Source organism: Mus caroli, unplaced genomic scaffold (genome assembly GCF_978045245.1).
Source record: "Mus caroli unplaced genomic scaffold, Mus_caroli_1 scaffold_4, whole genome shotgun sequence".
Taxonomy (NCBI): Eukaryota; Metazoa; Chordata; class Mammalia; order Rodentia; family Muridae; genus Mus; species Mus caroli.
The window spans coordinates 13,683,965-13,707,048 of NW_028227259.1; the positions used below are offsets into that span (position 1 = coordinate 13,683,965).

At 37.8% G+C, this 23,084-nt stretch overlaps 1 protein-coding gene across 4 annotated transcripts in view; it reads right to left on the bottom strand.

Moving 5' to 3' along the window:
• Cacna2d1 (calcium voltage-gated channel auxiliary subunit alpha2delta 1) overlaps positions 1 to 23,084 on the bottom strand; it is a 427,194-nt gene that overhangs the window by 176,566 nt on the left and 227,544 nt on the right. For all 4 annotated transcript variants that reach the window (XM_021163870.2, XM_021163868.2, XM_021163869.2 and 1 more), the window contains exon 5: positions 1,895 to 1,936. In XM_021163870.2, coding sequence (XP_021019529.1) covers positions 1,895 to 1,936 — 42 coding nt within the window. The remainder of the gene's footprint in view (positions 1 to 1,894; positions 1,937 to 23,084) is intronic.

Consider the following 23,084-nt stretch of genomic DNA (forward strand, 5'->3'; position numbering starts at 1 on the left):
TAAGAAGATTCTGTCTTCATCTCATGGATTTGCTGCCCTGTCTGAGTAGAAAGCCCAGGATTGGTGATGGGCTTACAGGTACCTACCACTACACCAACTTTTAGAGTGAGTGCTGGTGTCAGAAGTCACGTCCTCCTGCTTAGCCAGCAAGCCCTTTAACCACCACATCCGCTACCCAGACAAACTGTTGGAACTTTAGGATTTAATAACTTAGGGGAAATTAAAATGTAAGGGTTGGTGAGGATGACTTAGTTTATGAATCCTATTATTTTCTTTATATTCCATAACTTATTTTCCCTGTTTTTATTCTCCTCACAACTATAAGAATGCTTTTTTATTTATATATTTAATTATTTTATGTGAGTACACTGTAGCTGTCTTCAGATATTCTAGAAGAGAGTGTCAGATCTTATTACAGGTGGTTGTGAGCCACCATGTGGTTGCTGGGATTTGAACTCAGGACCTTTGGAAGAGTAGTCAGTGCTCTTAACTGCTGAGCCATCTCTCCAGTCCATAAGAATGCTTTTTATTTAGATAAAAAAGCAAAGATAACAAACAAGAATTTCATAGCAGCCCTGCCTTTTGTTTAATGATAAACTCTAGTTCTTATGAGTATAACACAGCTTCAAATGCATTTGTGGATAAATAATTATCCATAAATAATAAGTATTTTTGTAATACAAATAATCAACTTTGAAAGATTTAGACCTTGTTTAACCTGAACATTTTAAACTGTTCCCACAATAAATAAACAAAATTCCTTCTCAATCCCTATGAAACATGGCAAAATTATGCATTGCTCATTATTCAAAAGCATCATGTTCTCAAATATTTGAAACTCATAGTAAAAACATTTATTTAAAAATCCTATGTATGTTTTCAAGAGTACTGCTCAGTAATAGAGCACTTATAGGGGTAGGTTTTGTTGTATAACTATCATATATTACTTTATCCACTACTATGGTTTATTTTGGGTCAGAGTATAATGGAACTGCTGTTGTGGGAGACAGGCATGGGGCTTGATCTTGTGGCAACTGGTAACATTGTCTCCACAGTCGGGAAGCAAAGAGACATGGATGCTAGCACTGAGCTCCCATTTCTCCCCTTTACCCCATCCAGGACTTCACCCCCATTAAAGAGAGCCTCTTACAGGTAAGGATCACCTACCCACTACAATTAACATAATTAAAATAAACCATTATAGACATTCCTAGACCCTAACCTATTATACAGAGCTCCTCACAGGTTTGCCCACTGGCTTTTCTTTTTTTTTTTTTTTTTTGGTTTTTCGAGACAGGGTTTCTCTGTATAGCCCTGGCTGTCCTGGAACTCACTTTGTAGACCAGGCTGGCCTCGAACTCAGAAATCCACCTGCCTCTGCCTCCCAAGTGCTGGGATTAAAGGCGTGCGCCACCACACCCGGCTGGCCCACTGGCTTTTCTTCCAGGCCATTCTTGATAATGTCAAGTTGTCCATGAATTGTAAGCATCGTAGCCACTATGTGTTAAAGATCAGATCAGCAGGATCATTTGTTACCAGGTTTACATTGGATTTTGATAAGCCCACTGACACTAGGCAGAATACAGAGATGGTTGTATTCAGATCAACCTTGCAAATGTAATACACATGTCTAAGCCACAGCATCACCTGCGGAGGCACTTACAGGATGGGCTAGGTCAGAAACAAAAAGTTAGAATACCATTTCTAATATAGAAAAGCCAGTAAACTCTCAGTACAAAGTAAGTAAGAGTTAACACCATCACCTAGCTACATCTAACTAATGTTTTGCCCTTGTCATCTAATAGTCTCTTTAAATGTGTCCAATCCGGTGTCAATTGCTTAAATCAATCCTTCATCATTGGAAACGACTTAATGTACATTGTTTAATACTTACATCAAGATCATCCTTAGCATTATAGTAGACAACTTCATTGCTCTAAAACAGAAAAAGAGAATGTTGTGTTGATAACAAAGCATAAACAAGAAATACTTTACCTAACATTACCTAAATGCATTTTTTTAGTATTCTAAGTAATGAATGACTTTTTCACAAATTGTTTATACAATATACCCCATGAAACCCATAGATCCACAAATGTTTTCAGAAACACTAAAGCAGTACACCAGGGCCAAAATTATAGAACAACCTATAGTGGAGAAAAGAGCTTAGTACAGGATACAAAAACACTGTCTAAGAGGAAGAACATATAGAATTTATAGGTTAAGTGCATCCTTGGGACACCCAAATAAACACATAAATATAATAAATAATACACACCATAAAATAAGACTATTTATTTATTAGTGTTAAAATATTTTTGATCTTCATATATAACTTTCCACAGTATTAACTCTTAAAGATATAATAAATCCTATGAGGAATTTTTATGAGTTTTAAAAAAAAACCTCAGATTGTAAAAAAGTACCAAATTTTATATGTCAAATTATATAAGAATCGAATTAGTATTATTTCTCATATTCCTGTGAAATGATAGCTTATTCTTTACATGTGAGCAGGAATAAATATAAGTGACAGTCCCTCTAACATGAATTTACTGAACTATAATGAAAATGTGTATTTTTAGATTTATGTTATTTTATGGCTAAGAGTGTGCTTTTCCTCACACACGTATGTGCACTATGTGCATGCCTAGAACCTGCGGAGGTCAGAGGAGAGTTTGGATCACCTAGAACGGATGAGATGTCATGTAGCACCTGGGAGCTGAACCCAGGTCTATTGCAAGTAGACTTGGTGCTCTTAATTATTGATCTGTTCTCTCCAGCCTCCAAGATACTAAGACTATAATATAAATCGTGCTCCAGAAGGACAACATAAAAGAACAAAAATGACTGTCAGGAATTATAAATTCCTTTTCTTGTGTCTTGAGGCTAGTTCTACATCTGTATTAGCAAATATACAGATATTTTTTTTGTGCCTCATACCCATCTACCAGTATAGGTAACTTTAAAGTTGTATTAATAGCAAGCTTACAATAAGCAGTGCTTTAAAAGTTAACATAATTGGGCTCTGAGTTTACAAACATACTATGTTCTTATAGCTGTCTTAGAGGAAAAAGGTTTCAAAATCATGACATTTAGAAAAAACTGGAAGTCTGGAGACAGGGCTAGACATCTGCATGCATGTACTTCTCATTGGTAGAAAGGAACGCAGCTCCCAGCACCAGCATAGGATGTCCATAACCACCTGCAACTCCCAGCACTGGCATAGGATGTCCATAACCACCTGCAACTCTAAGCTTCAAGAAACCTGAAGACCTGTCAGGAACTCTGGGCATTTTCACCTCTCAAGCACGCGCACGCACACACACACACACACACACACACACACACACGTACAGACACATACACACATAAAATATGCCTGGTAAAAAAAATGTAACTTTTTTCATGTGTTCAAAAGTCACAGATGTCTGGGGTGTAGGATTACATTTGGTTGACCATTCTAGAGTTAATAGACTTAACTGATTAATCAAATGTCCGAATATATGCCTCTTCATGAAGAAAAACATAGTTTTGTTTCCCAACTTATTAAAAATAGAAACCAGGTCCCACTATTTGTTGTTAATATGAAAAGCCTGCCTTGAGAGTGAAGAGTCTATTCTAGTCTATAAAGACTGAAGAACCTCAAACACTAAATACTATAGAAGATGGTTCATCACACTGATTAAAATCCATAAATGGGAATGTAATTCATGGAGGATTAATAGATCTTTTAAAAATATAATTTGATTTTTGAAGTGGCTTGGTAGTGAACTTTAATGGGCACAGATTTTCCAATTCCTGAAACTTCTTACAGAATCCTTGTGACTGAGCTAAATACATTAGCAAGAGACACTTCCAAGTCCCCCTGAGACCTTCACCTAATCACTTCTTTATTGATTCCACTTGCAATGCAGTCATTTATGTTTCAGAGACAATTTTCAGTTTAGAATGCGAATCCTGGCAACAAGTTAAACACTGGGTAAGTTAGTTTCCTTTGGAAACTTTATTTCCTACTGCATGCTTCTTGCATTTAAAAAATCAGATAATGCAGAAAACGCAGTGCAGCTGTGTGAAACTGCATGCACCTCAGTACCATCTTTTCAACAGAAAGATGCAAACCTATACATCATTGTGGCATGTCAGGAAAGGTGGGAAACAGATTAAACTCTCTTAGTGGACAAAGCTCAATTACATCGCACAAGCTGGAGGTATAGGATTACATTTGGTTGACAGTTCTAAAGTTAAAAGACTCAACTGATTAATCAAACTGTTTCCTACATGTGACCATTATGCTAGGAATAATTAAAACTAAATATTTTGATTCTGCTAAATTGTACATGAAATGTAAATTAAGTCAAGTAAAGTTAATTTTTTTTTAAATCCATTTGAGTGATGTGCATTTCGACCCAGGCCAGATCAGCAGCCTGATACCCCCACACACTCTACACCTCACATGCCTCCTAGGAGGTCCAAAGTAACCAGGGACACAGATGAGAGCCTTGCCCAAATATCCACACCAGCTGTGACACACACACAAAGCCCAGCTCACCTGGATCTTCCTGACCTCTGAGCTTCACTTTCTTTCAGGTCTGCTTCCAATCCGGAAAGGACATAGGTCAATAAGCTCCCACACCATACAGCATTCTCTGCCCCCCTCCCACCACCAGGAGGTCCACAGCAATGAAGGACACAGCCTGTCTGCCTCCCAGGAGATCCACAGTAACCAGAGACACAGCTTGCCTGCCTGTGAGGAGATCCAAAGTAGTGGGGAATGGAAGGCCTGCTCTAACCATAGACTCAAGAGGCCAACCCTAACCAGAGACAGCACTGCCTGCCTCCCAGGAGACTGCTCTAACTCAGGACATAGAGCTCTACCTGGCTCCAAGGAGGCGTGCTCCAGTCTGAAACACCCAGGCTAGCTAATGCCAGAGATAACTAGATGGCCAGAGGTAAGCACAAGATCATAAGTGACAGAATGTAATGCAATTCAGCGCCATTAGAACTCTGTTCTCCCATCACAGCAAACCCTAGATACCCTAATGTGAAAGCAAGATAATGACCTAAAATCCTATCTCATTAAGAAAATAAAGGAGGATATAAATAACTCTCTCAAAGAAATACAGGAAAACACATGCACACAGGTAGAAGTCCTTAAAAGGAAACAAATAAATCCCTTAAAGAAATACAAGGAAAATATACTCAATAATTCCTGCAGGTTAAGTAACTAAGAAAAACAGTACAAGAATTAAAAATGGAAATAGAAACCATAAAGAAAACACAAATGGAGATAATCCTAGAGAAGGACAAATTAGAAAAGAGATAAGAAGCTGCAGACGCAAGCATCACCAACAGAATATAAGAGGTAGTAGAGAGAATCTCAAGCATAGAAGATACCATAGAAGATATTGACACATTGTTCAAAGAATATACAAAGTGTAAAAAACTTCTAATCAAAAATATCTAGGAAATTCAGGACACAGTGAAATTATCAAACCTAAGAATAATAAGAAGAGAAGAGGATGAAGAATCCCAGCTCGAGGGGCTAGAAAATATCTTCAACAAACTTGTAGAAGAACTTCCCTAACCTAAAAAAGAGATGATGATAAATGTACAAAAAAGCCTATAGAACACCAATTAGATGGGACCAGAAAAGAAAATCTTCGTCTCACAAAATAATCAAAAATGGAAATGCACAGAACAAAGAAAGAATATTAAAAGCTTTAAGGGGAAAAAGCCAGCCACATATAAAGGCTTACACAAGACTTCTTAACAGAGACTCTAAAATCCAGAAGATTGTGGACAGATGTCATGCAGATCCTAAGAGAACCCAAATGTCATCCCAAGATACTATACCCAAAAAAACTCTAGTCATCATAGATGGAAAAACCGAGATGTTCCATGGCAAACCAAATTTAAATATTTCTACTAATCACGCCCCACAGAGGAAAATAGAAGGAAATCTCCAACACAAGGAGAGTAACTACACTCAAGGAAACACAAGAAATTAAACATTTCACAACAAATCCCAAAGAAGAGAATCACACACATATAATACAAACTCCAGCAACAAAAATTACAGGAACTAACAAACTCTGTCTTTACTATCTCTCAACATCAATGAACTCAATTTCCCACTAAAAGATACAGGCTAACTGCCTGGATATGTAAACAGGATGCAGTATTTTGCTGCATATCAGAAACACACCTCAATGACAAGACAGAAACTACTTCATAGTAAAAGGCCTCATGTCTTAGTCAGGGTTTGTATTCCTGCACAAAACATCATGACCCAGAAGCATTTGGGAGAGGAGTTTGTTCACCTTATACAACCACATTGTTGCACATCATCAAAGGAAGTCAGGACAGGAACTCACACAGGGCAGGAACTTGGAGGCATGAGCTGAGGCTGAGGCCATGGAAGGGTGCTCCTTATTGGACTGCTTCCCCTGCCTTGCTCAGGGAGGCTCCTAACTCCAGTTTGTGTCAAGTTGATACACAAAATCAGCCAGTACACCTCAGAAGATGGAAAGATCTCCTATGCTCATGGATTGGCATAATTAACATAGTGAAAATGGCCATCTTACCAAAAGCAATGTACAGATTCAGTGGAATACCCAGCAAAATTTCAACCCACTTCTTCAAAGACATGAAAAGAGCAATTCTCAATTTCATATAAAAAAACAAAACTCAGCATAGCAAAAAACAATCCTCACAATAAAAGATCTTCTGGGGGAAACAACATCTGTGACCCCAAGCTGTACCACAAACCAATAGTGATAAGGACACCATACTATTGGTACAGAGACAGACAGGTCAATCAATGGAATAGAACTGAAGACCCAAAATAAACCTACACAGCTATGGACACTAGATTTTTGACAAAGAAGCCAAAACCATCCAGTGGAAAAGAAGAAAGCATTCTCAATAAATGACACTCGTCTAACTGACGGTCTGTATGTAGATGCTCCACCATGCCACATGTTCATAGCATTCCACTGTTCATAGCAGCCTTGTTTGTGATAGTCAGAAGCTGGAAACAACCCAGATATCCCACGGCACAAGAATGGATACAAAAAATCTGGTTCATTTACACAATGGACTAGTACTCAGCTATTAAGAATGAGGACATCCTGAGTTTTGCAGGCAAAAGGATGGAACTAGAAAATGTCATCCTGAGTGAGGTAACCCAAACCCAAAAGGTCATGTATGGTATGTATTCACTAATAAGCAGATATCATCCAGAAAGTACAGGATATCTAGGACACAACCGAAAGACTGTAAGAAGTGAAACAAACAGAAAGACCCAAGTGAGAATGCTTCAATCCCACTTAAAAGGGAGAAGAAAATAATCATGGGAGGCAGAGAGGAAGGAACATGAGTGGGAAAGGGGAGGGAGATGGGAAAAGGAGAACAAGATCTGGCATTGGAGAGGTGGAGGAGAGAAGCCCAGAGGACCAGGAGAGAATGGAAATATACAGCCTTGGGGAGAGGGAGGTGACAGATACTCACTCTAGAAAGTACTGAAGACCCAAAGATCTGGGAGGTGAGACAGTCTCAGGACTGAATGGAGGTAACCTTAGCCAAAATGCCCAACAATGGGAAGAGGGAACTTGTGGCGTTCACCTCCAGTAGAAAAGACAGGAAGGGATGGAGTTACTAACCTATAGTCAAAATTTCTGAGCCACAATTCTTCCTGTCTAAATGAACTGCAGGGACAAAAATGGAGAAGAGACTGAAAAAAAGGCAGACCAATGACAAGCCTAACTTGGGATCCATTTCATGGTGGGGGAGTAAGGGGAAGGGCTCCAAGGCCTGACACTATTACTGATGTTATTATGCCCTTACAGACAAGAGCATAGAATGGCTGTCCTCTGAGAGGTCCAACCCAAAGCTGACTGAGACACAGATGCCAACCACTGGACTGAAGTGGAATTAGGGGAAGGATTGAAGAAGGGGAAGGGAGGGCAACCCCATAGGAAGACTAACAGTCTCAACTAACCCAGACCCCAGGAACATATATATGTTGTGCTCATGGCACATATGTATCAAAGGACTGACTGGTCTGGCCTCTGTAGAAGAAGATGTACTTAACCTTGGAGAGACTTGAGGCCTCAGGGAAGGGGGAGGGTCCATGGGGGGAAGCAACCTCTTGGAGGCAATGGGGAGGAGGAATGGAATAAGGAACCTTGTGGTCAGGGACTGGGTGTATATAAATAAACAAAAAAAAAAAAACAAAAAATTCTTTGAGAGTTTCTAATGTATTCTCTTTGTATCATACTCTTTATATAAATCCTGGTATTTAACTATACTTTCCAAAATTGTTCATTTCTCCTAAAACTGTTTCTGAAAATAATTATCCCAAAGTTTCTTTAAATTTTATGTATTTATACCAGGTCTTTTGGCTTCATGTGACATCATTCATTCTACTTGATATTTTAAAGTGAACTGAAGAAAAATGCAAATGATATGTGTGTTTGTGTAATTAAAATTTGAATGTACATGTGACATATAAACTATGTATAAGTACAAACTGTTATGTTACACTGAGTTAGTCATAAAATTATAATGCAGACTAAACATCTACATTCCTTCTTCAAGCCAGATATGAAATATTTTATAGTTTAAAAGAGTTAATTCTTAACATAGTGCAAAATTCTACATGTGTTAAATATAAATATTTTTAATAAGACAAATGTGGTTTTATAGCAGATAAAATGACAAAGCGCTAAGTTAAATCTGTGTGTCAGATTGGGAAGGCAACAGATCTTACTGGAATGTGCACTGCCTAATGGCTAATACTTGATTTTCTCTCCACCAGTAAATGTGACATGGCTTTAGGACAGAGGTTCTCAACTGTCACTGCCATCCCTTTGGGTCTTTCTAGGGGTTACCTAAGAACATTGAAAAATACAGACATTTACATTACATTTCATAACATCAGTAGCATATATTTCAATAGTTCCTTATTAAACTTAACAAAAAAAGTTCAGTTGGTCAATTCATTTGGATGAATGTGTACAACAATTAGGTTTTGGAAACAGTCAAGTTTTGAATTAGTCACATAGTTCTCATCTATGCCAAAATGACCCTAAAATATTAATGAATACATTTTATAACCTTATTAAATGGCTCTCTGGCTCCATTTTCTTATGTTTTCCTTTAGAAAAACAATGATAATTTTGTTTGGAATTTTTATTTATATATTTCAACACTGCTTGCCTCAGAAGTGATTTTAAGCTTCAAGATCTCCTATTAAGGAACTCATCAATTACTTCTCATATCATATTCATGCATAGCAAATGTTCTTTAACTACATACAATATTTGTGCAGGGATGTTGAACTAAAACAGCACACAGTAGAGTGATTCAAGTTGGAAACACCAAACTCTTTTAAGAGTAAGATAAAAGACACAATTCACAGAAATAAAAGGCAATGCTCTTAGCTCAAGGAAACTCTATATTCTGATGTTATTATTCAGAGAATTTTCATTAGGACAAACTATCCAAAAAATTACTAGAGGGAATTTAATTTTAAAGGAATAGAGTTGAATGCTTAAAGACAGGGACATCAAGAAGAGGCAAATGTGTCAGGTGAACACTTTATTCCTTGCTTGACCTGTTCCCCTGCCTCCAGCCCACTATTTAGGAAAATATTTGGATTAGCATATGGAGAGCCAGATCTCAAACCCTGCAAATTATCCCAGTTTAGCTGGTTCCATGACTGGGATGACTTTATTGTGCTCGGATTTAGTTTAACATTTCTTCAGATATCTGAGTATGACTTTCTGTAGCAGAAACAGTAGCTGCACATAAGGGTGGTATGAAGAGTAACCATTGCGATCCCTAGTTATGGCCATCAACAATTGTTCTGACCTCTTTCTCAGAGCTTAGTGCTGGAGACACGTGCCACCCAAGGAGCAAATGCACCCACTTCAGCAGTCAGTAGCAAGAAGATCCAGGTTTAGATACCCTAACTTGCTATATTAAAAATCTGTTAGTATATGTAGGTATCAGAGAATTTGACATTTCAAAGGGTTAACTATTGTTCCTTTCTATTAATGAAAGAGAGGGGCAGTCGATTGTTAATAACTTACCTAGCCTCACTAAAAGTTCCATGAATCCTTCCTTCAGAAAGTACTATCAGTATTATCTAAATGTTTAATTAAACTATAGCATATATCCTAACAGCTATAGGTATTGATGACAGAATGAGTTATTATGTTTCTTAATTACAACTAAATATTTTGATGAAATTATTAAATATTATCACCTAAGAAAATATTCCATATAAAAACAGTAGTTATCAAAGTAAGGTACAGTATTGTGGAATAAAGCCAGCAACAGCTTCAACTAGACCATGGATTAGTGAAACCCCCAGAGAGTGCTTTTTCATAACTAAGTCATCTCAAATGACAAGAACAAATTGTTTTGCTTCTGATTTTAACCCATTAAGTTAGATGTGTATCACCCCTTGAAATAAATTTACTTATATGGTCCATTCTAATATAATATTGCTTCTTGGTGAAATTTAAAACATCCCTGCATAAGTTAAGAGGTAATTACTTTAGTCTCTTAGTATCTATTGAGAATCAAAAATCAAATCTGGGCAGAATAGGCTACTCCATCTTAATAATGCATATTATGAGTGACAGGTCCTGCATGCCAGCTTTCTGTAAAAGTCGGTCTCTGATGAATAGCTGTGTTAAAAGTCTGAGGTCTAGGAACCGAGCTCCCTGTAGAAATAAGATCCTGCTGTGAGTGACTTAAGGACTAGAACCAAAAGTTATGAATTTATAATCCACACCCAAAGTGGATGGAAAGCACTTCATTCGAATGCAGATTAACTTCTGTAAAATTTGATAATTCTTTTTCATTCATGATACTCTTGATTCTACATATCCCAAAACATTACCTGCTGTATTGTCTCCTAATGTTTTTTAAGCATGATTTTGATTCATTTTTATCATTCCTGACTTTTAAATTAGAATCTGCTGAAGCTATGGATACTCTTCATTAAAAATGAGATATGCCCATCAGTTTTGTATGCGATGATCCAGGGTTTAAATTTTATTAAAATATGTTAATAACAGTTTGGCCCAGAGACCTTAGACTTCATGGCTAATGCCCATGTCCAGAAGGAACAACTCCAGTGTGTATGGAGTTTCAACTGGGTCCACTGCAACACTGTGCAAAGCAAAAATCATAGGGACCCATGGGCTTAGCCGGGCATGCACGTGAGTGTGGAGAAATGTTTCTATAAGAGCAGTCCTGTTAAGTGTTCTCCTGCCATTATGTGAAGTTACTGTGCAGATTGATGAGCATGTTGAGAAGGTGAAATTGGTAATCAAGGACAACAAAAAGATGAGCAGAGCTTCATTTGGTTATCTGTGTCAGCAAGTCACTTATGAAGACAATGGGGACATCCGTGTTTGTATTGCAGGAGAAGAGACAGAGAGTGAGGCAGCTGGTGTATAGTGTGACATTGGTTCATATTATGTGTGAGAAAAAATAAAATAGGTGATTACTGGGAAAATGTTTACAGTTATATGCATATGAAAAAAAAATCAGAAATACATACTGATGTATGAAGTTTTAACATTTTGACCGTAAGACAGACGCCTAGCAAAGTCTATACCAAACCGTGTGAAAACACCTAAACATATGGTTCTTTAGTGTTGTTTTCTGAGAAACTGGTTGCTGAAGAAATCAGTATGTTGTATACCAAGAGGTTTAATTCTGTCAGTGGAAGGCTACTGCTGAGACTGGTGCCTGTGGACACATCTGGAATTGAGTACTTGCTTTCCCAGCCTTCTCCTGAGCACGCTACCTTCATGGATGCAGGGATTACGAGTCCCTAGAGACAATAAATTCTGATAAAAGCATACACCTAGTGGTATTTAGTCTTGGTAAAACAGTCATTCATTTTATGTTATTTTATTTTTCATAATATATCAGCTTAATACTGATGTAATTAGCTTACTAAAAGAATAAGACAGAGAAACGATATTTATCTATCATGACCTCATTGTTGTTACTTATTAAACAGGTTTGTTTTACATTAATTCCTCAGGTAATTTTCATATTTATAACATCATAGGGTGAAGCTCCATTATATTGCCTGTGAAGTAAGATATTAGTAAATAGCTCAGCATATATAACCAATCATTAAATCAAAGCATCCTAAGGGAATTGACAAGAGAAAAAATAATAGATCCACTGGTCATTATTATGCTTAGTTGCATAATCACCCATAGATTCTGCCCTTAATATTTATGGTGAAACTACTGACACAATTGAAACTACTGCCCGTAGTGAATCAAATAACTGTACTACTTTTCCAATAGGAAATGTTAATTATATCTACAAAAAAATAAATTTTGAATCGAGAGATTACAATTTTTCTGTGATGCCACAAGGATGTGTTGAACATTGCTCAAACTCTGGTGCCTGATAGATATCAAGGGCTATATGAAAGAATTAGAAATTATACACTAAGATAGTAAAACTCATAATATGTATGCAGCATTCAAAAAGTCTTAAATAGAACAAAAATGTGTATGCACCCCACATAAACATACAACATACACACACAATTCAAATAAAATATAATATAGACCATTTTTAGAACAAAACAAGAAGAAACAACAAGTGGTAAATTATTTCAGAGTTCCTTGGATCTTGGACCTCAACTAGGATCAATTTCTTTCAGCATTAAGAGCAGTCCCAATTTATTTCTTCATCTTATAGACTTTAATAGTAATCTGCCTCTGAGCTATTCTAGTGCTCCAGATGAATTTAATAAATAGAAGCCAGAGACACTGGGAAAAAAGGCAAAAGTAGAATATGAGAAGATAAATTTGTTATTTTCTACAGGCCCCAAGTCTCTGAGGAATTTGAGCTCATAAGTGAGCATGCACATCCCTGATGCTGTGGGACATGATTCAGTCTGGAGCATCAGTGATGCTTTGGTTGTAATCATCAACTCCATTAATATTTAATCCATGAAATCTTCCACTTCTAATGTCCTTCCTATTGACTTTTACAACACAAAGCTCTTCTTGACTCCTGATCACAGTTAAGAACACTTGACCACACTATGAGATCCTAGCAGGAAAATCACATTAATTTATTCCATTCTGTTATGAGCAGCACATCTCCCAATTAATCACTATCAATCTCAGAAAATCATCACGGTGAAACAAAATATAAAAGCTCAGATTATTGTAGTGAATTAATCCTGAGTATAAAATAATCAGTCAAAGAATAACACCAAATAATATTAAGGATATCATGGCTATGTCAGTGTATCACATGTTTTACTGAGCACAAGGAACAGTATATCTGGGGGTGGGGGAGGGAGAGCTCAGGCATGGTGTGCCTAGTGCATGCTGGGATTTGCATTAAATTCTTTAAACCTGGCAACATCTTTTAGATATGGAAGAGCCTGCTCATCTAAAAAATGATATGTTAAAATTTTAATTAACCTTTCAGCACATTGTTCTTTGAAATCCCTGTTTCTTTTATTCCTCCCTTCCAAATGAAACAATGGGTTTCAGCACTCTAGATGAATAGGGAGTGTGAAATAGTACTGAAACAAACGTTTTTATTTTATTTGAAACACATTCTATATTTTAGTCCATTTAAGGAAAGAGCCTTAAAATGGAGCCTTGTAAAACAGAAAGGGAACACGTTTTTAATGTTAGTTGTATGCAAGAAAATAATTTACGAAGTCCAGTCAATAGACTGTAGTTGAATAATGCTCAGTCTGACAGCAGGTGCACAGAGCTGGTCTTTGGGAACAAGGCTGCTGAGAACTAATTTGGAGTGGCAAAAGAGAGGGGACCAAGTCAAGGAGTGAAGTAGCAGGGGCAGCAAAGAAAAAAGGGCAAGTAAGGTGTGCTTGGAATTCTAAACCTGAGATGCCAAGTTCAACTTTCTCTCCAGACTCAGAAGATGTGTACAGAAGAGCAGCTTTCCTTGCTGCGATGAACTACCCTAACTTCTCTGCCTCTTCATACTTCTAATGGCACCCAGTTGGTTTGTTGGTTTGTTGTTTGTTTGTTTGTTTGTTTGTTTTACCAGCCCTGTCAGGGAGAACACAGATAGTCATTCCCTGGTTTATGATGAGTGAAGGCCTGATTCCTGGGGCAACTGCCTCAGCTCCTCACTCTGCATGCTCCTCCTCCTGTGATGTGCTCTATGATGTGAGCTGGGAAGAGGCAGAGATTTGAAATCCACCAGCTTTTGAAGCCCATGCTTGGCTGAAGAACATCACAGGCAGTTACCAGTGCCTACAGCATTTCCTTACCAGGCTGAGAAAATGATTTATAACCAGCCTTATCCTCGGCAGAAAAGGCTTTAGTGGACTGATTTTCACCTGTTATACAGATAGTTTTCCAAATTAGAACTTGATATAAGGTACCTTATTTAGGAGAGGATGACCCCAGCTGGTATTGGGGAATCTCCAGAGAAGTGTCAGGTTCCTATGGATGAAGACCAAAGCAAGTGACAGAGTTGCATGAGAAACAGATAGTTGGTAAAGAGATGGCACATTTACAGGGGGGATGGGATAGGGGAAAGGGTGGAACATAACCAGCTCAATAGGACCCATTGCACAAGATGAGGCTGAGAGGCCTAAGCGAGAAATGTTAAGTTTAAGCAGAGGACGAGGTCCCATGGTGAAATACATCTGGCCAGCTGCAGCTGCTGGGAGTCACCAGTCCTATGGCACTCCTTTCTGCACTTAGGAGATACTGTTTCAAAGGGTGCTATTAGCTCCTCTTCCATAACAGCAGTTAATTAACATTGCTCATGACTAGGTGTTTGTGGCCTTGGCACCTCCCCATAAACCTCATACCCAAGACTTAGAAACTCCCACTTGTGGTTTTTTCCTTTAAAAAGCCCTCCCCCTAGACCTTGTGCATGCTCACCTAACCTGCAGCATCAGGGAAGGTTTGCATCCTGAGCTCGAATAAACCCTCATGTGTATTACATTGGAGCAGAGTCATGGTGGTCTTTGGGGTCTCGAGCTCTGGGCATCACAAGGCTTGTTGGCTCATTTAGACAAGCACAGACTTTTTCACACACACTAAAGTACATGTAACTCGAAATACTTAACTTCAGGTGTTACACATCTCAGCCTCTTAAACCTCTGCCAATACATTTTAGTATTATATTTAGATAGAAGCTACCTTCGAATATCTAGAATGCTTCTGCCCCTAAGCCTGTGGTACATGCTTGTTTTATCTGGCGAGGCCAGGGATCTTCTAGCATTCCTCTCTGCTGGGTTGTTAAAATTTTCTTAGGCTTTCCACCAGTCAAGTGGGAGTTCTCACTCTCTGTCCTACTCTCTTACTTCAGTGACACTGTGAACACCCACAGCAGAGCAGAGAGGAGCTGAATGGGAGTGAAGAGATTTAAAACATGTGAGTGCTAGAGAATGACTAGAAATCCATTCCTTGGGGTCCTTTTGTAGACTTTAAGTGATCTAAAGAAGACTGACTGAGTATGCCCTCCACCAGCTCAGAAAGTCACTAGATGATAGAGCTGCAGGTAAATGAGGGATAGGCTACAGGAAAAGTGGGCAGAGGGCCTTGCTATGTGGTGCGTAGGGAAATAGCTCTGTGTGTGGCAGCCATACAGGGAAAGACCAAGCATGGGACAAACCAACCAATGACCGTCAGCACTGACCTGTTAGAACAAGGCCTCTCAGGCATGAGCTTCTCTGTCATATGGTGGGTAGAGTTAAGGCTGGTAGACTAATGACTTTGAGTTTTACAATAACAATGTTAGAAAATGCTTGTTTTTGCCTAGGTTTTGTCTAGACCCTGCCAATGTAAAGGAATCATACAGCAGGGACTAAAGAAGGAAAAATTAAATGGAGCAATACAAATGTGTTGAGGGACAAGTGGTGGTGACTGTCTTCTATCCTGGGACCAATTCTTCACCATTTCAAGCAAACCACTCATTAAGATATTCAAAGCCCTTTGTTTTCTCTTACCATGAATTGAGCATAAAACTTCAATGTTAAAGGGATTCGATGAGAATTCAATGCCACCATATATCTGAAAGAGCTTTGCAAAATTTAGGAAAATATGTAGGCTTATCATTATGCAGAATTCAAATTATTTTGATGTTTTATAAAATTAGAATGTATGTCTTCAGTATTCAAACTGTACTTATTTAAACAACATAAAATAAAAAGTTAAAACGTCAAATAAAAATGTTCTAACATTAAAATGGCACTTTGCTTAACATAAATTATGAATAGCAGTTTTTAAATAAGAAATTGTGATTTAAAAAAAGAATGCGTTACTCAGCTAAGGGCATGCCTAAAGATTGTTTACTCTAGACTCATGCCATTTGAAGGATATGCAAAATATTACAGATATATGGGGCTAATTAGAGTCTTCTACATTTTAAACTATCATTCCACGAATGTTTAGAACAAAGGAACACATCAATGTATTCAGTTTGATCATATTTTTCTTTTTACTGCATAAGAAACTCAGTGTGAAAAATATTTTACATTTAAGAGATCAAACGATTTGCAAGTCCGTCTGCAGGTGTGAAGAGTGAGGAGCTGGTGTTAGCAGCCAATTAACCTTTACAGACCCCGCCCCTTCCCACCCAGCCAGAAGGCTGCAGTTCCTCCTCCAGATGCCCAAGATTTGGGCTACTTTCATGATTCCTTGTCAAACTCAAACATATCGGATCCTAAACCCTCCAGAGGATAACGGGTAGTGACAGTAGATCAAAGGAAACGATTGCTTGAATGTTTACATCTTTAATCTAAATTTATCAAATTATATCTTCATAATGTCATGAAACAATGATACAAGGGAAGTCTACCTGTGATTAATCAAGGTTTATAATTTCTAGCATATATAGTGTGCTTTTCTTCAATGTCGAGTAAAAGACTTTAAAAAACCAGGCTATTGGCTCGTTATTTCTTAGAAATTGCTTAGGGAATAACACAAAAGAGATAACAGACCTCAGTAAAACAGAAAGTTGGAAAAAGATCCTAGAGTTTTCTTTTTATAAAAGAGAGTATCTTGCAAACTTAAATAATTTCATTTGTTCTGAAGAGGTTGTAATATGAAGGTGTGGAGTATATGTTGTAAACACATTATCTTTGACAAATCCTGCCTGTGTTGTAGATGTTGATAGTACATACTGTAACATGGTAACATGTAACCTGTGATAAGACCCGCCCATGTTGTAGATGTTACAAGGCTGATCCTCTGGTTAGAACACGGTGACTGTGAAAAATTGGAAGGTTGCAGATGTACAGGCAAATTATCTTGGCCTGTCTTTAGTCCCTCAGTAACTATTCACTGTCCACCTCTGTGTCTCATCTCCCACGTCTGTGGCCATCACCAAATACTTTAACCAGTCTCTAGCTTTCACCCACAAACGCTAATGATCTCCTCAGATGGGCTTCTCCACCCCTGCTACCTGATGTTTCCACCAAACATTTCTTAAAATGCTTCAATTTATGCCTTTCTTTTGTTTTGTAACTATAAAAATTTCATGAAACTATTTCCATATTGAAACATGGTATTTAGGGCAACCTAAATCTGTATTTCTTGTGCACAACTGCTCATAGCTGGTTAAAGAATAAACTGTCTTTTATTTCCCTTGAGGTGTGAGCTATATATTTTGTTAACGGTATGCATTGTAGGATGACTAACCTGAGCTAATTTACATACACATCCCTATTTTTGTGGTTAAAAACAATCACTCTCAGCACTGTCTAAAGATACAGTATTTAGAAAAGTTAGCATTCATAATGTAAATTTGCCAGAAAGAACCCTGCATTAAATTTGAATTTTAGATAATGAATCTCATTAGTATATATTAAGAAGTTGTTTACCTGAATTCAAATGTAAATGACCATGTAGTATTTTACGTGCCAAAGCTTATAATTCTAAATTAAATATAACTAGTATGTATATATGTATGTATGTATGTATTATGCATGTAGCGTGTATGTATGTATATGTATGTAATTATTTGTGACACTTTTTAAGTTTTATGGCAGAGACGAAGAGGATGCTTTAGCACTTAACCATCCCTTTCAAATTAAGTGACCTACAAACTTAGCCAGACTTTAGAAAATTTAACTATTCAGAAAGGTCAACATGCCCCCTCTTTTTGTGTACAGCTGTTATAACTGTTTAGTAAAAGTTATTTTATGTCTGGATGGGACTTTTGTGGATAGAAAACTATCAAGCACCTTTCAGTTAATTCTGACTTTCAAGTGGGTCAAATCAACACTGAAATACTTATATCATTCTTTTAACAGCAGTTTACCAATTTCTGATGATTTGAGTACATTAAAATGAAAACTGACTGTCATATTCATCATCTCAATGGTAATCCTGGTGACTTCCTTGTTCTGAGAGGCCAGCTGGTTTCATGTTTATGTTCCAGCTTAAAAGCCCTCTAACTTCACATACTGGGTCTTAGAAATGCCTTTCCAAGCAGAGCCATTGGTGGTGTCAGAAGGCTGAGCCTTGGCAGAGCCTAGAATCTCAGGGCCCTGACTTCTCAGGAATGTTCTTCCTTTTGAAGTTTTGCTGTTACCAATTGTTTTGGTGAGATAACAAGAAGCCAAGATTCCTCAGGGACTCATGCAGGGATTCAGCACAGTCTAAGATTAAATCTGGAATACTTATTTGTAAGGTAAAGAAAGACAGATTTTGTGCTCTTTGAGCAAACTACAAAGCCACTATTATACAGGCCAACTAAAGTAAATATTTCAGCAATAATTATTTAAGTAAAATGTCTTAGAAAAAAGAAAAAGATGTTACAGAGTCCATAACTTCATATTTAAGCATTATATTTAGCCTTAAGCTTCTTGACAGATTGGGAAAATATGGAACCATAATCAGTAGGAACATTTTTCTTATATGATGAAAACAGGATGCATGAAATTCCTCTCCTTGAGCAATATGTTCCTTCATGTACTCAGAGCCTGAACCATGGTGAGGAACAACATGTAGTATAGACAAAGGGGTTTGCCCAGAAACCCCCAAGAGATTCTTACAAAAGTGCCTGCTTCTCTCCATGCACCATCACACACAGTCAGCACCGTGTATAGATAAAGTGGGAAGCACATCTCAGGCAGGAATAGTGAAGAACAATCGAGAAACACCACCAGTGAGATCAGGTGACTGTCCCATCTGTCCAGTTTGTTTCCCTCCGTTTAGTCCTAGCTCAGTGATGGTTACTGGATGTTTGGAAGAGAAAAAGGCATAATAGTAAAGATCCTGACCTGTCACAAGAATGAACAGAGCTTGTTAATTCCAGTTATATTATAAGAATGTATGTATTAGGGAAAGACACATTTTTTAAAACTGCTTTCTCAAACCCATAATGGGTTTGAGAATGGGCTAAAATGTAGCATGGGAAGATAACAGGGAGTAGCCTGAGACAATGTAAGGCAATGTCCCTGGGATGCTCCACAAAATTCCATGTCTTTGTATGTTCTCAACATGAAAGGGCACAGGAATGAAGGGAATCCTCATAGCAACAGGGAAATATGCCATCCCATGCGGAATACATCCAACTTTGTTATGGAAATATTTAATCTCAATCAGGGAATTCTACCCATCTTTAACAATTCAGTTCCTGAATAAAAGGCATATGACCTTTTGATAAGCTTTAATAATAAGCTTTAATCAGCACTTCAGCTAGGCATATATCTACCCTCTATGCTATTTGAATCTATTTCCTCATCATTAAACCAAATTTATAATTTGCCATGTTCCATCTGGGCAGTTCTTAACTCCAATTGGCTAGCCCTCAGGGCCATATTTTACGACTCACCTACCCCGTGATGGTTTCCTCCTCTTTCCACCTTCTTCTCTCTCTGCTCTAGGTTTTCATCAGAAGCCTGCCAATCTCTCTTCTGCCCAACTCTTGGCTATGGTCATCTTTATTCACCAATCATGAATAACTTGAGGGGTGGGGAGATTGCATAGGGTCACTTGGGTAAATCACTTGCATATGTGAAGACTCTCTCATCCCTGCGGGCATGAACCAGGCCTTGAAGGCAGGTGATTAGCATTACAATACAAGCAAAAGACCAAACCTCAACAAAACTTAAAGATGTACAATATGAAAACCAGAAATCAAGGCAGGTAAAGACAATGGCTCAGATAGTAACAAAAATGAAACTTGAGCCCCAGTCCACCTATTATCAAGGTCCACATGACTTCCTGAGAAAAATTTCATTTCCAGTTACATGTGTAGTGGTATTAACATCATGTATTAAAATTTGAGTGTAATAATCCTGATAAACATAAGGAATGTCCTTAGGTGGAGAACTTTAGCTTCTGAAAGCTCCACTTCCCATGTTCTATTCACAATGCTGCCCCCTGCAGGCTAATGCTGTATAACTTAGCAAATGGCTCCCTAACATCAAGCAGACCTTAGATCTACACATCATATATTTTGAGGGTTTCTCACTGAACCTGGACCTCACCAGTTGGCAAGACACTTTGGTTTACGAGCTGCTGAGGTTTACCTAGTTCTGATAGTTCCTAGTTCTTGGTACTGGGATTACATGAATCTCACCACCCTGGCTTTTTGAGTACTGGGTGTCTGGACCATTGTTCAGCTAATGATTTACTCACAGAGTCAGTGCCACTTTTAGGATTGTTAGAAAAAAAATTATTAACTCCAATTGGAACAACACAGGAACCTGTCTATCACTAAAGATTTGGTGCTAACACGAAAGATCAAAAACATTAATTTCATGCCAGACTGTAACAGCAAAGTACATAGTGGTATGATTTTAAAATATATTTAAAATGTGTTGGTTCGTTCTGGGACAACTTAATTTTCTGTGTTTCTGCTTGGGTTCAGTCATCCTTGTACACAGATTTACCTAGAGGTGATTCCTGCTGACTTAATTGCTTATTTTGTTGGCTTGCTTCTACCTTTGGTTTCTATTTACTTGACTTATCTGGTTTCCTAGCAGGAGGTCCTTTGTTACCAAACTGCCTGGTCACAAAGAAAGCCCCAGGAGAGCTTGACAGCAGTAAAACTAAAGGTCTGCTACAGAACTCTCTCCCAAGGGACAAGATGGTAAATCAATTTGTGAGCAATTGGGTGATCATTGCTTTTCAAGTTGCAGTGTCATCAACCTTCAAGGTACATTTTTAGTTTACATGCCCTGACTTTTCACCTTTTAAAGAGGATTCCCAATACAAACTAGTTACATCACTTAAAATGAATATAAATAATGAGAACTAACATTTTTATAATAGTATGTAAACTATTACAAAAAGGAACAATTAATATTCATATTCAAATAATAACCAACCTATTAGCCATTCACCATGTTTGGTTGTTCATTTTGTTTCTGGTGGGGGAGACAGGGGGAATGAGATTAAAGCCGAAGGCTGAACCCATTTCTTCTTCCATAATTAAAATATGTTGGGCTTTTCCCTCAAAAACCTCTGTTTAAATGTATTATAACAACGCTTTGGTGGCACATGCCTGTAATCTCAGCACCTGGGTGTTGAAAGAATTAAAGGACTGCCTGGTTATCTCAAGAATTCGAACTCAGACTGAATATACTACAGAGTTAGAGTCTATCAAATCAAATAGGTCAGTGAATAAGTAAATACATTATGATGTACTATGAAAATTGGTAAAATTTCAGTTTCTACACTACTTAGGGCACAGCATTAACATACGAAAGCACACTCTCAATCAAACCACACAATAGGCTTTTGACACATATAAAATCAAAATATTGTGATAAATTAAATTTGTGCAATGTTAGCCTTGAATTTTGCCATTTCTAAAGAATTTCAAAGCTGTTGGAAGCTGGGAGTCCTTGGCATGCTCAGCCTCCGCTCTAGGTTAACAGACAATAGCTGTGCATTGTTCTCTGTACACAAAGCTTTCCCAGGGCTCGAGAATGCTCCTGTACCTAGACCTTGGCTTTTATCTTAGCAGCTTGTTCTCTGAGTCACAAAGCATGACTCAAGACAATTCATACTCATCAATGAAATATCCTTGACATTCTGAGTGCTAAGAAAAGAAGCATCAACAAGAAGGCTACTAAGCCCCATGCCAGAGAATCTGGTGATGTACATCTCCAAACATTTCTTTCTGTGCAAGCAGATATGAAAATAACACTGTGGTGGAAATGAGACAAGACTGACATTGTATCCATGTGGGTCTAAATTATCTATATCTTCTTCCAGAGCCATTCTCTGACAAAACAAAACTAAAAACCCAAAGACTTCTGAGAGGGGTATTAAGATCAAGGCTGTTAAATTTAAAAAAAATTACATTGTGAATTTCAGACAAAACTGTAAAGTAAAAGAACTTCTGGAAAGCCTCAGGATCAACAGCTCTGATGATAAAAGAAGAGAAACATTGATATTTTCTGTCGGGATATTTCATTTCCCTTCTGGCTAAGGAAATAGACTCGTGTCATCTCAAATATACAATTTGGTCACTTTCACTTAGAGAAGGATCATGAAATTTAGCAGCAAAGCCTTCAAACATACATTTTGACTTAATACAGCCACATTCACTAATCTATTCTCTCCAGAGAATAACTAATGTTCTTTTTTTCAAGAGCATTATTCCTTCAGATTAAGAGCCAAATCCCTTCAGAGCAAAAACACCTCAGAATTTTAAATACCAGTGGAAATTTTAGATTTATTAGACTTTATTGGGTGTGAGCTTTAAGGACATGGAACTGCAATCTCCTAAAAGTAGTAAAGATGTTGAATTCTTTCAGGACATTCCAAGAGCCTGAAACAGCTGCACTGAATATCTACAGCTAACTGTATGTATTTATAAAGAGCAAGACTAGCTTCTCACTGGTATCTCCATGAGAAAAGGATTTTCAATGCAAGCATCAGGATAAGGAACCCTCAACATTCACATGGAATGGGAAAAGGAGTAAATATTTGCAACTGCAAGGTAGTTGGGGAAAGGACAGAGAGATAGATGGGTCCCTGGAGCTCTCTAGTTGTCAAGACAGCCCAGTCAATCACTGAACTTATGATTACATAAGAAGGAAGACCAAAGTGTGCATACTTCGCTCC